Source organism: Hydra vulgaris, chromosome 11, assembly GCF_038396675.1.
Source record: "Hydra vulgaris chromosome 11, alternate assembly HydraT2T_AEP".
Taxonomy (NCBI): domain Eukaryota; kingdom Metazoa; phylum Cnidaria; class Hydrozoa; order Anthoathecata; family Hydridae; genus Hydra; species Hydra vulgaris.
In genome coordinates, this window is record NC_088930.1 from 43,645,001 (window position 1) to 43,670,000 (window position 25,000).

Below are 25,000 nucleotides of genomic sequence, written 5' to 3' on the forward strand. Positions count from 1 at the left end.
TATATATATATATATATATATATATATATATATATATATATATATGTAAATTATGTTAGTCTATTTTACAAATAGAGTGCTCAATGTTCTTAAAGAACAGAGCAATAATAAATTAGCAAAAAACACTTATCTAACTTTTATCTTCGACTTGAAATTTCACCATTGCTGGATCATCAGGAAGAGTTCTGGACTGATGATCCAGCAATGGTGAAACTTCAAGTCGAAGATAAAAGTTAGATAAGTGTTTTTTGCTAATTTATTATTGCTCTGTTCTTTAAGAACATTGAGCACTCTGTTTGTAAAATAGACTAACATAATTTACATATATATATATATATATATATATATATATATATATATATATATATATATATATATATATATATATATATATATATATATATATATATATATATATATATATATATATAATCGAAAGTGTATTATGCAATTGGTTCTAAAAGCCAATAAAGAGAATTTATTTTTATATACTATCAAATAAGGAATAATAATTTTTAATAATATTATTGGTAATACTATTAGAAACTTTTTTTTTTTGGAAACTTTGAAGTTGCCAGTTAAAAATTGAATAAATTGATTTTATCTTAAAGTTGTGGCTTTTCATTTGCCATGGCTTTTAGTTAATGATTTAAATGGTAAAATCTGACTTATTTTCTAAGTCATTTTTTTAAAAGTATCATTAAAAAGATCACTATTATTACAAAACAAGGTTCTGCAACTTATTAGTTTTTGAGTTCTTTTTTACATTGTGATGTTTTATAAATTAAATATTTTTTACCTTTGTATTAAATGCATTTGTATTTACATTTGTTTACTCTATTCATAACAATAACTTAACACATTATAAAATTTTTTTTTACTATATCCTCACTCTCTGTATCTTTGCTTTCTTTGCGTCCCTATAAAGTTCGACTTGAACAGTGGTCATGGTCAGTTTTTAATTGAAAAGTATTTGACCTAATTGAAAAAATCAAGTTAGATTTATCAATTTATAATAATTTGTCGTAGTTTGTTACAAAAAATCAGAGAACTTAATTGAATCTTTAAATCTTTAAAAAAAAAAAAATGTCCTTGTTTGCTTACATTTGCTGACTGCTACCTACAAATGCAATTTTGCCAACTCCAGTCCAAATTCGCCAACTAAATAATTTACAAGGGAGGTTAGACACCCCCTCACCCTCGGGACGACCCTGAGCATAATTACATATCATTTGGAGTATGCTTGTTTACCTGGTGCAGAAATTTAGAAATAAATTAATTCTTGACCATAAAGGAATCAGTGTTTTTTAAAATGGCGGATTTGATCAAAACATTTTGAGCAAATTTTTGTTTTTAAAAAACACTGATTTATGTGTAGATATAATGGAGAGCTGTGGAAAACTGTTCAAAATAGTTCAAAAGAAATTTTTTTCTGTTGAATTATTATGAAATAAAAACTTTTGTGGCAAAAGTTTTTACTTCTCTAACTGAACAGTCAAAAGTAAGGAAGATCAAAGCTTTAATTAAATAATATGATAGCTTTTTGAAATAAATAAATAAAAAAAAGAAAACAAGGAATGTCCTTAGGTTATATTTACAAATGTTTTTGATATTTCAAAAACAAATGGCATCTGGTTAGCAACTCAATATAAAAAATTTTACGTAATGCAGATTAAATCAATTGAAAAAGCAGGCTATGCAACAACAATACAAGTAAAAGTGCATTCATCAAATGTTATCAAAAGATATATTTCTAGCATGTAATTTTCTTTCATAAAACAAAGATGAAAAATCTAAAACTGTTTCCAATTTATCAGAATATCCTCAAACCTCAGACAGTGATTCTACTGGCTGTGGTTATACCATGAAACCTCCTGCTAAAAAAAGAAAGACTTAAATTTCCTCTTAAAAAGAAAAACCAAAGTGTTAACATCTCAACATTAACTCAATATGCAATATATAAAGAATCTATTTAAGAATCACAGAAAATCTTGAGTTTTAATAAACTTTTAAAAATATTATTTGGGCTCTTCACTTTGACTGTAAACATTTTTAACAAACAAGAAATGCAAGTTGTTATGCTTAAAAATTAGCACTATGAAGCTCGCTATAAATCATATCAACCGTGGAAAAGAATTAAAGTTAAACTCTGTGATACCACAAATGTCAACACTGGCATACGAAACGGAGTTGTTGTAATTATCCAACAGAGTTTTTTAAAATAAGGCATTTCTATACTTCAATATAGAGGATGTCAACATCATGTATTGGATTAAGTCTCAAAAAATTAGTGAAACGTTAAAAATGGCTTTTAAAATATGGTGCAAAAATAAAATTTAACAACATCGATGATGGGATGATATGCAATTTTTATATGAATCGGACAATGCATACTGATATCATAAATATGTTGCATTTTACTTTATTACATTCAAAACATTACCTAGTATACGCAATGATATTATCATGGTTTATTTCACATAGTGTATTTCAATTTATGATTTTGTTTCAAAAACATGGTTTATTTCACTTTATTACATTTAAAACATTTCCTATTATATACAATGCTAGGTGGACTTTATACCAATATATGTTTTACTTGCTTTTGTTTGGTTCCCAAATCAACATGCACTGCTTGCTGGAATTTGTGAGTAGATTTATGGAATTTGCTTTGATGTTTGGTTCACTGACCTTTTTTATAAAGGAGACAGATATGAAAAATTAAATCAAAGCTCAAAGAAACACAAGAAGGTGTAAACAGTTTATAAGAAACATTGGAATATAGACAATACTACAGTTTCAACAAAAATGCGTGTTATTTGTGCTGAGCAATGATTAAAATCTTGCATGAAAAAAGTGTAAAACTACTGGAAAAATCAATTTAAATTTATTTTAGCAAACTATTATTTTATTATTATTAATTTATATTATTATAATAATTGCTATTCAATTTTTACTATAATTTTATAACAAAATAGTGTTTTGAGGTCCTAGCAGAAGTTTTAAAAATAAAATCACAAATGAGAGTCCATTTCAGTGTTTTTATACCAAACTAACCTTTTTGGACCATGGACATATGAGGTTACAAAAATATCATAACCCTTGTTTTGACTGGTCAGACAAAATTAAATAATTTAAAATATAAATTTATTACTCCCTATAAAAAATCAATAATAAGTATTTTCTTTTTAAGTGTACAAAGTAAGAAATTAGTTTTTAAAATAGTAGGTGTTCACATTCAGTAATTGTTTAATTTGGTAAACAAATTTAAAAAAATCTAATCCTACAAACCAAAAATAAAATTAATCTTTTACCTAGATTTTACTTTCTACTTTTAAAATTCAAGCACATTTTATTTTGAGAATTGTTCAAGCAGACATGGTTAAGGGGGCATGTGAAAACAAGCATCATTATGACCACGAAAAAAATATTTTGTTTTGATGATTTGACCACAGTTTTTTGGTTCTAATTAAACTTATTAATGAAAAATGTATGTTTTTTTATTGTATAATTTTTTTAATAATAAATGTAATTAAAAATGATAATAATGATAATTTAAATTTTATAAGCAATGACTTTAAACAATGATTGGCTCTTTAATAAACTTTATATAAGAATCACTGAATTTAATAAACTTAAAAAGAAGAAAGATTTTTGTTGAGAAGAAAAAGTAAACAAACTTTTGAAAGCAGTGTGAATTAAATAACTTTGATCTTTACTTGTGTTTTTATATTATTGAAACACATTTAAATAAAGTAATAAATCCACTGCTAATCATTTTTTATTTAAAGTATAATTGAACATCATATTTTTATATTTACATAATTATGTATTTTTTGTTATGTATTTAAATAAAAAATCTATATCAACTTTTTAAGGAAACGATTTAATTATTTTTTCTTTTTGTTTATGTTACTGTGAGAATTTTGAAAAATAACTAATTAAAATTCAATTATAATTTTAGTTTTTTTTATACTAATATCCTAAGAATAAACTCTATGAAACACAAGCCTTGATTTTGATCAGTCTACAAGTTTGCTGCGTAGTGAAACAAGTTGAGCATAGCACATTTTGGGATGTGGTGGGTTTGAATTACATACCTCTCATAAAGCAACCTACCACTATTCTTTTATAGATTTTAAACATGATTTTGTTTTTAAAAAAAAGATGTTTCAAGTACAACGAAAGTCTTTCTTAACTCTTTATTCAAACCGATTGTGGTAGAGTTAACGGGTTAAAAAAGTATTATTGTGTGCAAATCAACATAGAAAATGTGCCATAATAAAGTATTTTAATGAATTGGTAGCTTAGTATTCCTTTTTCCAATTTTTTGAATAGTTACTGTTAAAACAGCAATTATGCAGTGTGCAACTTTTAGTAGTTACTCATTGTAACACAATAATTAGTATCTTTCAAATATAATCTGAAATATCAGAAAATATTATTTTTATTATTATTTTTTTCAGATTAATGTACTTATATTGCTGTATCTGATGTGGATTATTAGAAGCAAACTTAAAAGTGGTACTGGTTGTGAACTTGAGAAATCAAGGTTTGTAGAAATAAGTATAAAATGGGTTTTATAAAATATTGTTGTTCATGTTATATCAAAATAAATTATATAAATCTAAATTATTATTTGAAATACTATTTAATTTGACTTTTGAAAAGTGTGAATATTTTTTAGATTTTCTTTACTAGTTCTAAATAGTTTCTCTCTGAAAATTGAAGCCAGTTTTTACAAGTTTTATAATTTAACTTTGAACAGTTTTATTTTATTATTATTAAGCTTTTATTAATTTTATTTTTAATTTGGATGTTTTACTTGTTCATTTAGAAAAATTAATTAGTAGGGTAGATTAGGGTAATATGAGCACCTAGGTAATATGAGCATACTTAAAGATTATTAAGATGTAAGTGAAGTTATAATTGCTTTTTATTTTTTTGAATCAACTTTATGTGGTGATAGCAGGAATCAATATAATTAGTGTAAATTTATATTCAGTAAATTAGCGGCTCTCATATAATTAAATAGCTATTAATTTTTTTGCGTTGTTAAAATATTATCATTGCGCATGAATTAATCTGTAGTTCAAAATTTTGATGCTAAAATAATAAAATTTCATTTTTTATAAAAATAAATATGTTAGATAAAAGTTTGCTGATTTTATTTGAAAAACAATCCATAGAAACATTCAAATTTGACTTTATTAAAAGATACAATTTTTGTGTAATATGAACATGCTCAAATTACCCAATGTTTTTCTTTGAAGTTACGTAATTTAAACTCCTAAATTTGCAGTGGTTTTAATTAGTTTTTCAACAAAAACAAAACCAATTTAAATTTTTTTAATGTTTTAACAAGACTAAATATATTTCTGTTATTTAAAATCAAAAAATTTGTAATTTTATAGTTTAATGGTTTGAGTCAATAAAAAGGTATACCATCATGATGTTTGCTTTTGTCCCTTTTTCCAACCCTTGTGTGTGCAACTTCTGTTTATGATTTATTGTTTAGAAACCCCTAATACATATTAAAAACCGAAAAAATACTGCACACACGAGGGTGTGAGTAGATATTTCAATTTTGCTAAGTGCAGTGGGTTCCCAGCAGGTGTTTTTAAAATTTCTAACATCAAATTAAGTAATAAGAGTCTAATCTATGAAATATATAGTACATTTTCAGCAATATTTCAAACTAAATAAATATTATCTAGTATTTTAAAGTATGTTTTACATATTATGCACAATTGTTTTCAAATTAAAAACTTCACAAAAAATAATTTAGTTCAATTCGGCACACACCAAGATAGATGCGATTCATTTAACTTTATTTCTTGTTCACACTAAATAATAAATGCAAGTAGAAATATGATGGTTAGGGATATCCAAATCATGTTTCTGTGGGCATAAATCATCCACTAAATAGAGTTTTGATTTTAAATTAAAAATACTTCAAAAATGCTGTCTTTTGCAATAGGTAGTAGCATATAAACTTGTAATTTTACCTACTCCAAAAGATATTTCATTTGGAAGTTGATGGACATTCAAGCTATATCTAATATCCGACTCAATAAAAAGATAAGGAGGAACACCATTAAAATAGTTGCAAATCGAAAGTTGATATGAACAATAAGAACACTTTTTTAGAAGAAAAAAGTTCGGGACTAGTTCTTCACTTACTTTTGAGAAGTAGAGATCATTTAATAGTTCTAGTTGAACTTTGCATGCGCACCTTTCTATCGCAAACTACTCAATCATCAAAAAACAGAATTGGCTTAATGAAATTAATGAAATACTCCATTTCAGTTCCAAATGTAGAGATTTTCGTATTGAGAAACACAAAGCTTGCAAACGTCTAAGAGCCAAACACTTTTTGCTTTATCCCAAGCATTGGAATCAATAAACCATATAATATAAGCAATTTTTCCTTTAAGATCAGAGTATTTCAAATTAATCAGTATGTTCTTAGACAACTTGCTTGAAGTCCAAAGTGTGAGTAAAAAGTACATTTTGTGAACTGGATAGATTTATCATCATCTACGCTTCAATTATCATCAAATGATTGAGAAGACAGAACTAAATCAATTTTAGGCTTCTTTTTAAAAAGCTTTTTAAATTTTTTTAACTCGTAAACATTATTTTCCGAAGTTGCAATTTGTGTCAACATTGAAGTTTCTGGTTTGGAACTTTTATTAAAAAAGAATTTAAGTAATCCAGCTAGATTCAGAAGCATCTTTAAGTATTTTCCACATGCAAAATAATAAATTGCACTGTAGTATTATAAAATAATAAATTACAAGTACAGTATCATCCTTTGATTCCAGTTTCATCATTCATATTAGGTACATATTGCACATATACTTTATACTTTGTAGTCCCAGAATGATGTGATCTTATAATAATAGTAAGAACTTTCTATTTCCCTCTCGATTGAACACTTTCATATAACACATAGCTTATTCATATTTACCCTTATTGAAATGTTCAGAAATGTAGCTTAAGCATTGTCTTAGTTAATATGGGCCTAAAGTTATGTTTTTTTTTTTAATTTCTTCAAGCAATTTAGGATAATCAAGTACAAGTGTTGCTTCAATGTTTAAAAACAAACTCTTATTGTTCAGTTTTTAGTTTTGACCAGCTTTTCCAAATTATTCTTTAAATGAAGCATTACTTTCATGTTTTTAATAGTTGTTTGTTTGTCTGAGTAAAGGCACTTGAAAAATCTATTTTTCTATAGTCGATTAGTATGTGGGTCATAAATTTATTGTGCACTTTATCTAATGCTCTAAACAATGTTTTTAGAAATGAGTTTGCCCCTCGATAACCCTTCTAGATTGATTAGCTGGTAATATTGTCAATTATTTTTGACCTTTTTCAATTGAATGCATCCATTTTTGGCTTCAAATTGTAAGTGTTTCTTAAGTTATCAAAACAGTCTCGAAAGCCTCTACCAAGTAATATAATGTCAACAGGAAGAAGCAATTTTCTAAGCTTTAGGTCGCCTAGAAGTACATCATTCATGATTGAAGCATCTTTTCTTGTTGTCTCGTGAAGTCCAAATACATGGACAATTTTTCCATTTGATATTGAAAATTAAAAAAAGGTTAAACTAAATGCGTTTTTTTGTACGCTGAATGTTTTTCATTGAAAATAGTTGTTGCTGCTCTTTTAATAATAACAGTAAGTTCTGTCAACAACTAATATCAACTGAGATTATTTAGCGTTAAATGCTTCTTTGACCAATTCGCTGTTATTTACTAACCATTCACCTCTTGTTAAGTAAACTGCTCCTATATTATTAGGGATGAACTCTTTGATAAAAGCGTCTCTAACTTGTTGCAAATAAGGGGATACTTTAAAATGAGAATGAATGTCAAAATAATCAGTGATTGTGTATTGATCAAAGCTAGTTTTTAGCCAAAACAGAAAGGCGGCTAGAACTTGAGATTTAGATCTCTGGTGTTTCTGAGTGAAATCAAATCTTCGCTTAGTTCTTTAAATTGTTGTCTATTGAATCTAGTAGTTTGGTTGGCAAATAGATTCAGGTAGTTTTGAAATATCAGAAAACTTCAAAAAAGTACACTGCAATGCTGAGCGTATTATCGAAACACCTCTTATAAAGATTTAATATCTGAAGCATTTAGTTTCACGTTTTTTTTAACAATAACCAGCTGATTTAAAGCTTCATTTTTTAATAATCCATTTTTGTTCAAATTCTCTCTGCAACATCTTGATCCAGTGGGTATAAAATTTTTTTTTGTATCTAATCTTTTGAAACAATATCGGCATCTATATTCCAGTATAAATAAAAAAATAAGTGAAATAAGTTATTTCATTTGTTTTTAGTTTAATCTTGAAAATAATTAAACCATGTTTATTTCAAACTGTTAATCTTTTTATTGTGGTACTTTTTAATTTTAAACAAACGACTTTTTTATATACTTGTTTGGAATTCTCTTTAATAACTTTAAGTTATTAATACAGTCAATTAAGTCTAACATCTTAGAAAATTGAGAGACTTTTTAATATTAAATAGGTAGTTAAATAATTGTAAATATTAATTAGTTTTTATATATAATTAATTATAATTAATTAATCGTACGCATCTCAGTTGAAATAATAGTTTTTTAGTGATTTAAGACATTTATTTAAAGATAAACCAGAAGGATTTTTTTTTTTTTTTTTTTTTTTTGTAAAACAAAAAAGTATTGTTTCAATAAAAAAAGGCCTAAAATTTGAATTTTTAAGATAATTTTTGTTAATAACAAATCATTATATTCCATAAATTAGTTCTATTTGTGAAGTTAGTATTTTTTTTTTACTTTATGTTATTTTTTAAGCTAATTAAAGTACTCATATTACCTAGTAGTCTGGGTAATATGAGCACTTTTATTAGATTTTTAAAAACCTCTGTATTTTTAAGAAAAAAATTTAGGTACCCATATATCTATGTGGAACATGAGTAGTGATCCCTAAAAATTGTTTATTCATAAAAATTTTAGATCTTGCACATTTATTTTTAAAAATATTCCAATATTTGCTTAAGGTGCTCATAATATTCTAATTTACCCTATTGCTACACCCTGTTGTGTTTTTTTTTTAACCATTTCACACATCAAAATGCAATGGCATAAAACCTGAAAAAAGTTAAAAGGTATTTACTTTTGACTTTTTAGAGATAATATTTTGGTTTACACTTTTTTTTATTATAGTTAAGTTTATTCAGTGTTATATTATCACATAACAAGATAATGGTTAGGAGACTTTAGCACATGTATTGACCTCAACCTCTATATTTTACCCAACTATTTTTAATATTATTATTTTATTATATTATTATAATAAAATAATAATAGTATATTATTATATTATTTTATTATATTATTTTTGCTGTTTTATATTTAGAATTTATTTCATGTGAAACTAGGCCAAAATAAATTTAGTTTTCAGATAGCTATTTCAGTGTATTCTTTAAAATATGAATAAAAATCTTTATAAATTTAAGCCAAAATAATTCAAGCCTAGTGTTTATTATGCACTAATGCTTGACAAAAACAGTTTTTTATTAGCAGCGACTATGATATTTTTTGTAAAAAAAGGAAAGAGATGCAACTTTATGATGATGGGAAAGAGACTCAAGCTTTGCAGATAGAGCCGGTCCATCTATGTTTACTATTCGTTTTTGAACCTTGTCTAGAAGGGAAGAGCATCATTAAAAGAACCAGCCCAAATATGACAACAGTATTTTATACAGAGGCAAATAAGAGATTTGTAGAGAATGGAATCAAGAGTAAGAAAATGCTGAGCATGATAAATAGGCAACCTTAGCAAATGTTAATTTAGAATCGATTGTATTATTATTTCCATGAAAGGTCAGTAGTGAAAGGAAATCTAAGAAAATGTAACTCAGACTCTGTGAGAGACTCAGCGAGAGGGTTGCCATTTGTCAATATAAGAATGTCAACAGTATTTTTTTAGTTGTTTGCAGTAAATAACTGAGTTTTGTTGGAGTTAAAATTAACGAGCTGCTGCACGCCCCAATCTGTTACAGAAGTGAGATCAGATTCATGATTGGCTGCCTGCTCTAAGCGATTGAAAAGAGAAGACTTTTTGTTGACAGGACAGGAGTATAAAGTTGAGTCATCAGCAAATAGATTCATTTTAGATAAAGTAGTTTTAGAAAGATCATTAATGTAGATAAGAAATAAAAATAAAACCATGGATAGGACCTTGAAATACCGCTGAAGTTACTGGATATGAAGAAGAGTGTTGGTCTTTGAGGATGAACTTAATAAAGCTTAAATCTCAAAAACTTTTCCAGATATATATGAAGCAAGCTTAAGCAGAAGACCAGCATACCAAACTTTGTTGGAATCATTTAATAATGGAGCTTAAAAATAATGGAGCTTATCATTAGACAGCACTTTTTTACATTGATTTATTGCAATAATAAATTGTGGTTTGTTCTCAAGAGAGTTGTTCTTTTGAAAAAGATTTTGAAAAAAATGATTACAATTAGATATAGCAGCTGCACAAGTTAAAACCATGGGTTAGAATAAGGCTTGACTTGGAATAGACAGGTAGGAATAAAAGCTTCCATTCCTGTCTAAATTCAGGAGGTTATGTAGGAGGCACAATTATCAACTGAAAGAGAAAAGAAATCAGCCCAAGGACCTTCACAAAGAAAATCACGAAAAGAATTTCAGTCAGCTTTAGGGTAGTAGTAAGTGGTGCAATGATAGGGAGAATCCAAAAAGGAAGTTTGATATAAAAGATTTAAAGAAATCATTGCATTGTCAGAAAATTAAATCTGAAGAAAATTAAAAGAGAAACTAAACACAAGCTAAGATTAGATACAAGAAATAAATCAAGGAGTAAAGTAAATGGTTAGGGTTGTCAAGAAAACAAGTCACAAAGTCAACTATCAGTTAATTATCTTAGTGATTGAGAAATGCAGATGTTAGGCTTTAGTGACAGCAGGCTCAATGGCGTTACTGCCAAGCCATTCAGTGTGATGAGCATTAAAGCTACCAATAACAACAACAACAACAAAGAGAGTGGGCATGGTCAATTTGATCAGGAATTACATCAAATAGAGTGCATTTTTGAGAAAGAGAACAATAAAGAAAAAAGAGAAAGGTAATAGAATAAAGATGTTTACTAAAGTAGAGGTGTGTGTCTGTTAGGCATTATGTTTTTTAGTAAGCATCAAGTTTTAGTATGTTAGTATGTATCTATTCTGTGTCTTCTTTGTGCAAGTGTATGTGTCTTCTTTGTGAACATGTTGTAACATTTTTATAACATCATATTTTACACTATATAACTATTTAACTTTTGATTTATTTTTTTATTTTTAAAAGTTCTTATCAGGAAATAAATTCATCTGCATTTTTGGAAGAAATATTGTTATGTCTTATGAGTTTATTTTGAAAATTATAAGTACTACAAAATATGTTCTGACATTTAGTTAGCAGTTTCATGATTAATTTGAATCTTAGAATCCAATTTACAAGTATTTCACATTATCTCTTAGATCTTGCTTTAAGTTGCTTTTTTTGAATCTGATTTTTACTTTTTCTTAAACCTTCAATATCTAAAGGTAATTTTTTGCTTTTTAATATGATTTCTCTTATGATTGAGGAACTTTTATAGGCCATGCAAGGAATATGGGTGCAAATTTCTTACTTTGAATGTACTTAAATTTGTTAGTTTTGAACAACAAGTTACTTGAATTTTTTCATCAATGGATCATTTTGGAGTTTCGATTTTAAGTACATTTCCTATAAATGTTTTCATTTAAATTTTCTTGCAAGATCTCTCTGCAACTGACATAGATTTGCCTTTATAATGTAAATGATTAACTTTGCTTTATATTTAACTTTAAATCCTTTCTTTTTTCGAATTCCTGATTTTCTTTTCAAGTATCATTATATTGGTGCAAAATAAATCCAACTAAAAGTCTTTAAATTTTTCTTAATTTAATATTCATTTACTTGAATATTTGTTTACACATTTTAATCTGATAACAATGATAACCAATAATTAACACCAATACAATCAAATGACAACTAATTTCTTATTCAAACAATAATGCATTTCTCATTCAAACAACACATTAGCTTCATATTGTATCTGCCTATCATTTTAGCTTCTTTGTGAAAAAAATTAGAAAAAATCTGGTAACTAGTTTTCAAGTAATTAATGATTAAAGGTGTGCTTATGTGTGTAAACATGCATACCTAAATGTGTAGTTAAGTTAATCAGAAGAACTTAGCAATAGAAATCAAATATCTATGCTAGTTAGACTAAGCATTTAGATTAAAAAAAAAAGATAAAAAAAATTATTTTAGACCTTAATTGTGTTTATCTGATAAATTTTATTTTATTTATTTACTTGTTTTAAAACATGAATTTATAACCTTGATACCTTTTGTTAAATCCGTAGAATCATCATTAAACTTTTGTTCTTTAAATTTAGAAGAGCTGCTCGAAGCTTTTTTATTCTTGTATTTTTACTTGGTGGTGGTTATATTTTTGTAAGTACTGGACCAGCTGACTGCTTACCATTTGAATATTTTCAAGTTATTCTTATCGTTCCTCAGGTTTGTTATTTTTATTAATTGAATTTAAGACTTGAAAAATATAAAAATCAATGAAAATTTTGTATGAGAGTTACTTAATAGAATTCTACTAGTAAATTCAAGAACATATGTCTTTAAAACTTGTCTAGAAGAGAAAGGACATTATCAGAAGAACCAACCAAAATATGACAAGATATGAATAAAGTTAAATTACAAGAACACCAGATTACCTACCTTTAAAATTTGTCCAAAAAATGTTTATGTAAAAAAAAATATTTTTGAACTTTTTTAAAATAAAAATGTTTTGCAAAAAATAGTATTGCATTGTATTTACTTATCATTTTCTCAGAAAAATAAAATAATTTTAATATATAGAAGTAAAATAATTTTAATATATAAAAATAAAATAATTTTAATATAAAATAATAAAGTTTTAATAAGGATTTTATAGTAAAAATAATCTTTTTCATTATTTTTACTACTACATCTATATTTTAACTTATTGTTGTATGAAATATCTTCTAAAGAGTTCCTTTTTGTTCATTTCACCTTCATATAGTGTTACTGGTTGAGTAAATTTCATAAAATGATATCTATTCTCATTTTTTTTGATAATTTTTCTTTTTTTTTTTAATTATTACATTGAAATATTTTGAAAATGAATAAAAGTTTAGATCAAACATGTTTTCCGGGAGCTTGGTTCAAATATTAACGTTTTAAATTTTGGTTCTAACTTTTAAAATATCTTGTCAAATGAAAATATTACAAAGAAACATTCAAGTTTTTGAGTACAGTTGTTCAATAGGATGACAAAAAAAAAAGTCTTCAAAATTAGACTCTTAACCCTTTATTGTGATTCTTTTAACTAAAAAATAAACTGTGCAAAAAAGTATTATGATATTTTGATATCTAGGGGTTGCTTAATGAATTTGATATTATCAGATTTTAGGGTCAACGGAAAATAAAAAGAAATGTATTTTAATTTTTTTTTGGATGCAAAGTTTTAATTTTTTTATTCAAATTTAATGTTTATTTTAATCAGATTTTTATACAAATTGTTCACTTGTTTTCACTTTTTGATAGTTCACTTGTTTTCACTTGTTGATTGTTCACTTGTTTTCATCAATGCCTTCACTATGGTGAACTTTCGTATATCTGGAATTTAATGTAGATGTTCTTCCACAGTTTGTAAAACATATTGCAATTGGTTTCATATTTTGTCAAGATTTTTGTGTAATCTGAAACAAGTTTCACCCCTCTTTCGGTTGTGTCATTCACATCTTTCATAGAGTTACCAATTTTGTATGTTTCCTGGTATTCGGGTACTATACTCCATGAGTTATGGCAATGATTCTTCATTAATGTCCAGTTTATTCTAAACACTTCAAATACATATTTTGATCTATTTGTTACAAAGTCATCTAAGTTCATTTTTACAATTGTATCCATTAATCCTTTACCTTCAAGCCTTTTTACCTGTTTTTTTTTAGCTGGCTTTTCAAGTGCAATCAACATTTTTTCTTTAGTTTGGTTGTCAACATCATTACTAAAAAAAGAGAGACTCACAAGGTCTTCAGTTAAGTACCATAAATGTCCTGCAATGGCTTTTATGGCAGATTCAGTAACTTCTTTGTCAAATATTTTTAAATTATCCAGCTTCTTAATCATTGTTAGGTTATTGTGAGGAGCAGATAAAGAGATGGGAGCCCGAAACTAGTGTTCCATGTAAATCAAAATTGAAAAAATTCAAAATCGTAGAAGATTCTTCTCTTCATTCTTTGTTAAATTGAAATTGATGTTGAAACAGGTATATTTTAATAGATTAGAGTGCTTTTACCATCCATCATGCTTAGTACATAGCACCAGGAGTACAAAAGTTATCGACTGTTGCAAAAATTCTTTTTAATCATTGCGAGGTTGTTTTATTCCTAACAGCAAATTTACAGCAAATTCTATTGCTGTTGCTACAAGTGAATTATATACTTTGAGATCTGCATCAGTTAAGAGCCAAGATTCAGAATTGAATTTACTCCACTGATCACGAAACAACTTGATCTCTGGACCAGAAAATACTCCAAAGCAAGTTTTGTAAACATGGGATAAAATTACTTCATGAACACGGTGTTGACAGGCTTTGAATAATAAAGATTTTCCAATTAATTTTTCCAGCAAGGTACAAGCACCTGAATGTCACAGAGTGTCACAATTTTGTCATAAGAAATGTTTTAATCTTTCAAAGCTTGTTCTGTTGCATAACTCATTTGTTCACCGGTACATCTGTCCAGTTTTGGGACTGACAACAGTTTTTTTACATCATATCCTATCACTAATATAGGCAGTCAATCCACTTCATCTCCGCTGTTCAAATCTGTAAAAAAAAAATAAAAACACAAAAAAATGAGTAGCCTCCTCGACTGTAGTAGCCCCCTCGGGCCTTGGGGAGGTTAATAATCTAAAAAAAAAAAAAAATCAGGTATCAATTTTCTGTCCTAATGAACAGTTAATAGAACTTGTGGCTTGAATTCTAAAATGATTCTTTTTGCAACTTCTTTACAATTTTCAATATGTGCACATTAAAGAGATTCATATAATGTTGAAGCATGTTCAATATTGGCACCTAACCCTTATCAAAATGTAGACAAAACCAAGGAGCCAGAATGATTTGGAATTTCCAAACAATCAAGAGCTGAGCAAAATGCTGTAGTAATCACTTTCTTTTTATTTATTTGCTCCTTCTTTTTCAGTTTTTTTGTTATTGATGGAACAAAGGCATCTACTTCATTATCAGTACCCTGAGAGGAGTCTGATTCTGTCAAACTGGGTCTGTGACTGTTGAACACGTTTTTTTTTTTTTTTCTACTTAGCTCTTTTGTTTCTCTTTCTTCATTTGCTTTTTTTCTGTCTAAAATACGCTGTACTTGTTTGAACAATTCACAATCAACTGAACTCATGTAACCTTATCTTCCTTCTCTTTGTAGTATAAGAAACGTCTTGTCTTCTTCTATTGTGATTAATTTTAAAGCATCTTCATGAGCAATATCAAATAGTTCTTCGATTTCTTGAGAAAAAATTTTGTCATTTTTTTGCTGAGTTTCTGTTTTGCGGCCTTTATTCTTTTTCAGCTTTCCTTTTTTCTCAACATGTGTTATAGCATGATAACGTTGCTTTGTCGGAACTCTAGCTTTTTACCAAAAATCTAGAACCAGATCTGTCACAAGGCCTGCTCTTTCTCATACATTGTTGTTATTTTTAAAGAAAAAATAAGTTTGCAAAACTTGCCTTTTAGATAGCAACTTTTGTCCTGTGATCACAGCTGTAGCTTGACCAACACACCATACTTCATTTTGACATTTAGCCTCCATTATAAATCGGCTTTGAAAATATCTATCGAATTATGTATTTTTAAAATGTATTTTCATTAAAGACAATGAACTCATTTGGAATTATAGGATAATGCACTTATTTCGGCAGTAGTACAATACTGATGCAATAACTTAAGTGGATAATGAATTATTACAGTGGGGTTTTTTGAATTCCAGCCAACTTATTTTTAACTTTTTAATTTTCTAAAAAAATAACAAAGTGTATTATGCATAATGACTCAAGATTAGGAAATAATAAAATATTGATAATATTCTAAATATAGTTACTAGAATAGATGTAATAAGTGATGAGAAGTATGAAAAATTGTGTGTTTGAGTAATCTTGAAAAATTAACAAAAACTGGCTGAGCAACCCCTAAACATTAACATACTGCATCAAAAATTTCCCCATATTATTTTTTCATTAAAAGGAACCAAATAAAAGGTAGAGAGCATAAGAAAGAGAAAAAAAAAATTTTAAATGCATTTATTTGTCACCCTATTGTTCAACCTATCAGAGCCCTTGCAACTGACAAAATACATAAGGAGTTTACAGTCTATAAAAATATCACTAAACTGTTTTGATAAAATGAAATTTGCATTAAATTTACAAAGAGATCTGAATTTGATTAATTTTAAATTTTAAAATAATATTCAATTTAAAGTGAAAGAGTATTATAAAATACTCGGATTTACCTATAGGCTAACTAGGCTGCATCTAGGGTCACATAATTTTGGGGGTCCCTAAATGGATTCAAATAATGTTTGCTAGGGATTTTAGGGAGTTATTAAAAAGTACTGCTTTTGTTATTGTAATTATTTCTGCACAATGGAATTCTAGAACAAATCTATTTAAATGCCATAGCGCTAAACTAAAGAATTGAAAATACAAAAGCAAAAAACAATCAGTTTAATGCTACATATACTATATAATTCTTTTTCATTCATTGAAAAGATTAGATTAGAGGTAGCTTTGAAAGAGTATTCTTACAACTTATCAACTCTTTGTTTAGAACTCCGTTTTCTGATAGTGACATAATACAAATATTGGTTATTAGTGCTAACAAATTATGTTACACTGTTAGTTTTGGAATTGTACCTTATTATTTTTATTTATTTATTATACACTTAAACAACTCATTTTGAGTTGTTTTTACATAATAATATTAATAAAAAATATATATTTTTACAACACATTGTAAATTTCATTTATTTTATATTTTATCTTTATCTTGAATGTATATTCATTACTATTTTTTAAAATGTGTTTTATAGGGTATTTATGTTTGCATATTTCAAATTATTATCAGTAAAGAAGTACGAAATTCTGCAAGGTTAAAGATAAATCGTCTCAAGCAAAAATCATCTGTAAGTATCATAAAGTTTTATGAGTTTTTACAAAGTAAAGCAACAGTCACAAAAAATTTAAACATGCTATTAAATGAAGTATTTACTTCATTGAGTTATATTTTATATATATAATATATAATTATATATATGTATAATATATATTTATATATATATATATAATATATAATTATATGTATATATACATATATAATATATATAAATATATGTTATATATATATGTGTGTTTAAAATATGTGTATATATATATACATTTTATTCACACACACACACACACACACACACACACACACACACACACACACACACACACACACACACACACACACACACACACACACACACACACACACACACATATGTGTGTGTGTGTATATGTGTGTGTATATATATATATATATATATATATATATATATATATATATATATATATATATATATATTTATATATATATATATATATGCGTGTTTTAAGTATCGTAAAAAACAACTTTTTTACAGTACTTAAAGTTTCATGCTGTTTGCGGCACTCATCAGCCATATATTTAAATCAAGAAAAATCTGTTCAAAAATGCAATTAAAAAACCGTTACAAAATTCAAAAAAAAACAATGGAATAAGTTCTGACGTCAAATAATAATAATAATAATAATAATAATAATAATAATAATAATAATAGCAATAATAATAGTAATAATAATAATATGGAAAAACATCTTTTTTAATCGCCAGTGTCATATTAGGAAAGAAGGAATCTGTTACTACAATGTTAGGTCTTCTCAAATAGCGGTCGTGTTTTTTTAATGGTAAAAGAGAAAAAGAAAAGAAAAGATAAATATAAATATTAAAGATAAAATTATGGTAACAAGTAAATAATTATTTATTTTATATACATGAATAAACTAATTTAAAGAACATACAAACAAACAAACAAAAAAGGAGAGTAAAAAATGAAGAAATAAAGAAAGTAGTGTAAGAAAAAGAAAACAAAAACGAATTAAAAAAAAAAAAACACGAATTAAAAAAAAAAAAAAGAATACTTAAAAAAAGGAAAAAGAAAAGAAAGAGTGAACAAAATAATAAAGTAAATAAATAAGAAAGACTTGTAAAGAAAAAACAATTAGCAAGTTAAGAGAAATTAAAAGAACAGCTACATTGTTTGTTTTTACACTTTTAGACCTTTTTTTTACAAATTAAAATTGTAATTTGTTTGTCTGTTTGTTTATTTTAATTCATATTTATTTTATTTATTTTTCTTATTATCTTATTTATCATAGTTAATTGTATTCATTTTATTTAAAATTTATTAATAATATATATTATTTGTTATTATTATTAAATATTTATTATTATATATTTTTATAATTAATACTACATATTATTATATATTTTTTTATTATTACTATATAATTTTAATTTGTTACTGTATAGATTTTTTAGGATAATACCATTATAAATATTATTTAATATTGATTTATATTACTTTAGTTTAAATATTATTATTTTATCATTCTGTCTTTATAATTAAACAATATTATAAATTATTGTTTATTCATTGAAAGATAATCTACTATTGTATTATTAACTACTATATTATTTAATTGTTGTTATATTTATATATAATATAATCGTATAATATAATATAATCGTTGTTATATAAATATAATATAATATATTATATATATATATATATAATATAATATAATATATATATAACTATAATCTATGTTAGTTGAATGTTGTTATATGTTATTCACCTATTTGTTATTATACCTAGTATTTTATTATTTATTATTAATAAATTATCGCTTTATTAAATTATTATAATTATTTATTATAACATGAGCTTTAGTTGTTTTTTTTTTCATATTAAAACATTTATTTAAATTGATTAACCAAAATTACGTTAATATAATAGCAATATTTTTTTATTTATATTTTATTGACTTTATTTTATTATCTTAACTGTTTAGCTTTTTTTAGCTTTAGCTTATTTTAAATAATAATTTTATATTATAATTAGTTTAGCATTTGATTCTTTTATATAGTTATATTTAAATCTTATACATAACAATACATGAACTTTAACACTTTACTCATTCAATAAACTCTATTATAGAAAGTTTTCCTTGTATTGTATGCCACAAAAATGTTGCTAAAAATCACAAATCTATTCAGTGTGACAAATGTAATTGCTGGGTACACATCAAATGCGATAACATTAGTAGCAAACAGTATTCTGATTTAATTTCTGGTCCACAGACCTGGTTCTGTTTTGTTTGTGATCCTAGTTCAATTTAACCTAGTTCAATTAATTCAAATATTTCAACTAATTCCCCTGATCTCAATTATTTGTTTAAATGTCTAAACAAAGTAAACAATTGTGTCTTAGATTGTAAGTACTACAATGTTGATGATTTTAATGCCTTAGATCTAAACCTAAACCCATTAAATTTCTTACACTTAAATATTTCCTCACTTTCTTTTCATAAAGATGAGTTAAAATCTTTAACTAGTTCCTTAAAATTTTCTCCCTGTGTTATTTCTGTGTCTGAGACAAGGCTGAAACAACATGTATCACCCATAAATAATGTAGAAATTAAAAATTATGTGATAGAACATTCACCAACTGAGTCCAGTTGTGGCGGTGCCCTACTTTACATTAATTCTACTTCTATATATAAAAAGAGAGATGACCTTTTATTGTGCAAAGCACATGAACTTGAGTCAGTTTTTATAGAAATAATAGATCCTAAAGGAAAAAATACAATTGTTGGTTGTATTTACTGTCACCCTTGCATGTCAATTCATGATTCTAATAAGAAATTTCTTATTGATTTATTGGAAAACTTACAAAAGAAAATATAAATGTTATGCTTATGTTATGTTATGTTATGCTTATATATATATATATAATAAAAATGTTATGCTTATGACTTCAACATTAATCTTCTTAATTATGAAAACTCGCCTGAAATATCATTTTTCATTAATAATATGTGTTCAAATGTTTTTTTTCCTTACATTTCATTGCCAACAAGAGTCAATGTAAATTTAAAAACTCTTATTGATAAAATTTTCATTAATTTTCACTCTAACAGCATTATATCAGGTAACCTAATAATTTCCATCTCAGATCATTTAGCACAATTTGTACAAATCCCAAGTTTTCACTCCAAATATACAACAGAAAAGATATACAGAAGGTGTTCTTAAAGGTTCAACAATGATGCTTTTCTAGATGATATTAAGAGTATTCCTCGGTCCCAATTAATAAAAGAAGAAGACGACCCTAATCAATCTGTTTAATTATTCATGCAAAATTTTGAAAGTATTCTTAATATACATGCGCCATTGAAACCCCTTACAAAAAGACAAATTAAATCTAAAAGTAAGCCGTGGATAACTCAAGGCATTTTGAAGTCAATTTTAAAAAAAAGACAAACTGTACACAAAATTTCTCAATCATTCATCAACTATAATAAAAGAAAAAACATTTAATTTATTTAAAGCATACAGAAATAAAATCAGTTATTTATTAAAAATAAGTAAAAAAAACTTTTATTCAAATTTCTTTTAAAACAATTTACATAATATGAAAAATACATGGAAAGGAATTAGAGAAATAATTAATATTAACAACAGTTTCACAAAAAAACAGTCTATTAATCTTATGATCGATAACAACTTAATTATCGATAATAAAACTATTGCTAATTCATTTAATGATTATTTTTTAAATATATCTGAATATTTCTGAATAAATTGAACCTTCAATTAATAAATTTAACAATTTTCTTAAAATCCTAAATTTTAACTCATTTTTCCTTTCACCTGTAACAAAAGAAGAAATTGAAACTATTATTTCCGTGATAAATAATAGGAAAAGCATTGGCCCTAAAAGTCTTCCAACTTCAATTCCTAAACTATCTTCAAAAATTAAATCTGAACCAATCTCTAAAATGGTTAATAACTCATTTAAAAAAGGAATTTTTCCTGACGTTTTTAAGATAACATTATTCCCATACACAAAAATGGGTCAAAGCTTGAACCATCTAATTACAGCCCTATTTCTTTGTTATCCAACATCGGAAAAATATTGAAAAAACTATGCAGAAAAGACTGTACTGCTTTTTTGATACTTTTAATTGCTTTCATAAATTAAAATACGGACTTGGACGTAATCATTCTACTACACATGCGCTAATTGATTTTACAGAAACTTTAAAAAATGCCCTTGATAAAATAAGTTTGTTTGTGGTGTTTTCCTTGACCTGCAAAAAGCATTAGACACAGTAAATCACGATGTTCTTCTTGCCAAATTACAATACTATGGTGTACCTGGAATTCCACTTAAATGGTTTAAATCATACTTAAATAACAGACTTCAATACGTTACAGTTAAGGAAACATCTTCATCAACCAAAACTATAATTTCGGGAGTCCCACAAGGGTCAATACTGGGGCTTCTGCTTTTCCTTGTATACATCATCAAACTAAACACCTACATTAATAATGTTTTAATATACCATTTCACCGATGACACTAACCTGTTAATTGTTGAAGATTTGCTTGAAAAAATGCAGTTTAAAACTAATGAGGCTATATTTTCTGTTATTAATTGGCTTAGAGCAAATAAAATTTCACTAAACGCTACAAAAACTAAATAGTTGTCTTTAAAACCAAAAACCAAAAAAACAAGGAACAATGCACTTTTAACATTAATGGAGAAATATTAACTTTGTCAAAAACTGTGAAGTACCTTGGAGTTTGGCTGGATGAGAGTCTTTCTTTTAAGTACCATCAAACTTACTTACAGACTAAGCTAAGCCGATCAGTTGGAATGTTAGCCAAGATCAGACATTTCATAAATTTTGAAACACTTATGAGTATTTATCATGTCATATTTGGACCGCACCTTAGGTATGCCTGTCAGATTTGGGGTAAAGAAAAAGATCCCCTAAGCCAACTAGTTTCACTTCAAAACAAAGTCCTTAAAATTATTCACTTTCAAAATTTCCTAATTGACAATGTTTCTCTGCTGTATAATTTATCTAAAATTCTTAGGCTGAACGACAATATTGCTTATTTAAATTGTTTATTTGTATGGTATTATCTTCATGATAAACTTCCAATTTCCTTCAAGAACTTTTTCCTTCAAATATGTAACAAACATTCTCACTTCCTAAGATCCTCTTCATGCAACAATATCTTTGTAGAACATACTAGGACAATAAAATTTGGCAGCGAATCAGTTAAACATCAGTGCACCAATGCTTGGAACAATCCCCCTCATTCTTTTAAAACTGAAAACTCATTTTCTTGATATAATTTTCTCAATAAATTAAAAAAACACTATTTGGATAGCTACTAGAATAATAACATCAATAAAAGCAATATATCACAGTTAATCGTCTTATTAAAAATACTCTCTCTTGTATATTTTATTTATTTTATCTTTTTTTTTTTTTTTAAGAATCTTTACATTTATGTAAAGCTTTTTTGTCGTCTTTGTACAATGATTGAATGTGTATGTGTGTGTGCATGTGTGGGTATATTTATGCGTGTGTGGGTATATGTATGTGTACAAATGTGTGTATATGTTTATATGTATGTATTATATTATATGTATATATTTATATGTATGTATTTAAATATACCATTGTTATTATTATCATTGTTATTGTTATTATTACCTTTATTTTTATTAATATCATTATTTTTTAATAATACCATAATTTTTATTAATATCATTTTTTTTATTAATACCATTATTTTTATTGCTATTAATACCATTTTTATTATTATAGTTATTATTAATCTTATGATTATTGTTAACTTTATGATTTTTAGAGTTGTTATTATTTTATTCTTATGTTATTATTCATTATTATTAGGTGTTTATGCATCATTAGTAATTATACTATTTGTAAACGTCCTTGAATTGTAAAATCATGTAATTCAGAATATATTGATTGATTGATTTCTGTCTACACTAAGAAACTCACTCCTTTTATTCAATAAATTAGTATTTTTATGATATAGAATTTCATATTTTTCGGTGAGACATAATTTGCAAGATTTGGATTTTGAATTATATGCTTTACATCGCCTGAGAAATTTCCACTTATCTATAGGAACTAAAGATAAGTGGAAATTTTTTTTAACTTCCAATTCATGTTTTGAGAGCTCAGTATCATTTTTGTATTTAGAGATGTTAAATGATATAATGTAATTAGCGTATCTTAATTTAAAAGGAGTGTCACTTATCCCAATGTAGGATTTTTCATTAAAAGATGAATCAAGATTATCAGTTGTAACAGTTGCTTGATATACAATGTTGCTTGTTAAACATTTATTGAACAACGGACAGAGATTTTTATTATAGCAGTTACAGTTCTGTTGATTAAGGTTTATATTGTTGCATAAAATGTATTTATTGTGCGAATTTATAATTTTTCTATGATTTATTTCTTTACTACTTTGTTACTTTTCATTTTAATCTGTATCTAAATTTAGTTAACAAAATTATTAGCAAAGTAAATCAAAAGCAAATTTTTACACTACATAAAATGAATTTATAAATGATTGCTAGATAAAAAGAAAGACTATATATATATATATATATATATATATATATATATATATATATATATATATATATATATATATATATATATATATATATATATATATATATATATATATATATATATTTAACCTTATATAGGGTCATGGCACCACCTACCGTGACTTTAAGAAAACTTTTAACTTTAAAACTTCTTAACTCCAAAACCATAACAGATTTTTATTTAGGGTTTTCGAATTAATATTTTATACTCAATTATTAACTAAATTATATAATTCGAATTTGAGTAAAGTTATTTTTTTCATGTTATTTTTAATTTTTTGTAAGATCTAGTACGTTTCTTCACCTACCGTGATAAAGCACCACCTACCGTAATCGATTCTGCACCTACCGCGTATGAAAAAAATCGTATATTTTAATTTTACTTTTATATATTTAAATCAAGAAACAAATACATAAATTTAATACGATTACAAAACAAAGAAGACATTGGTTATAAAATTATCCACCAAAGCTTTATTCTGAATTTAAGCTTTTTTCTTTTTAAATTTTTTTTTTAATATTTTTTTTTTTTGTCTTTTATTTTTATTTTCTTTTGTTACAGCTTGTTTTCTTTTAGATTTTTCTTGTTTTTCTTTTTCTTTCAATTCTTTTTTCAGCAGCGTTATTTTTATGTTCAGTTTTTTTGATATCTTCTTCTTCCTTTGCATTTTCTCTAGTTATTTGAATCTCTAACCATTTGGATAAAGTTACAACGCTCCGTAATCGTTAAACTTGTTTCAGCCTTTTTTTCGCGATTGGTTGTTTTGGCCATAAAAGAAAGTCGTGTAATGGGTTTACATCTTTTATTATTTGTTTATTTGAATCTGGTGGATCTGCTGCTGATTTACTTTTACCAGATTCATCAATTATTACGCTTTTTCCAAATTCGCTTACATTACTAGATACGATTTCATTTTGCGTACTGCTAATATCTAAATACGATTCTTTATCAATTTCATTGTTCAATACATTATAGTTGACTTCTATTAAATTTATGGTTTGTTTGGAGCTATCGTTAAATTAAAGTTTTTTCCAAAAATTAAATAATTCTCTGAA

General features: G+C 25.9%; 1 protein-coding gene across 1 annotated transcript in view; it reads left to right on the forward strand.

The window, feature by feature from the left end:
- The window catches only part of LOC136086680 (corticotropin-releasing factor receptor 2-like), a 125,628-nt gene that overhangs the window by 96,854 nt on the left and 3,774 nt on the right, over nt 1–25,000 (forward strand). Inside the window, exons 11-13 of the mRNA XM_065808926.1 lie at nt 4,467–4,552; nt 12,482–12,605; nt 17,222–17,314. Coding sequence (XP_065664998.1) covers nt 4,467–4,552; nt 12,482–12,605; nt 17,222–17,314 — 303 coding nt within the window. The remainder of the gene's footprint in view (nt 1–4,466; nt 4,553–12,481; nt 12,606–17,221; nt 17,315–25,000) is intronic.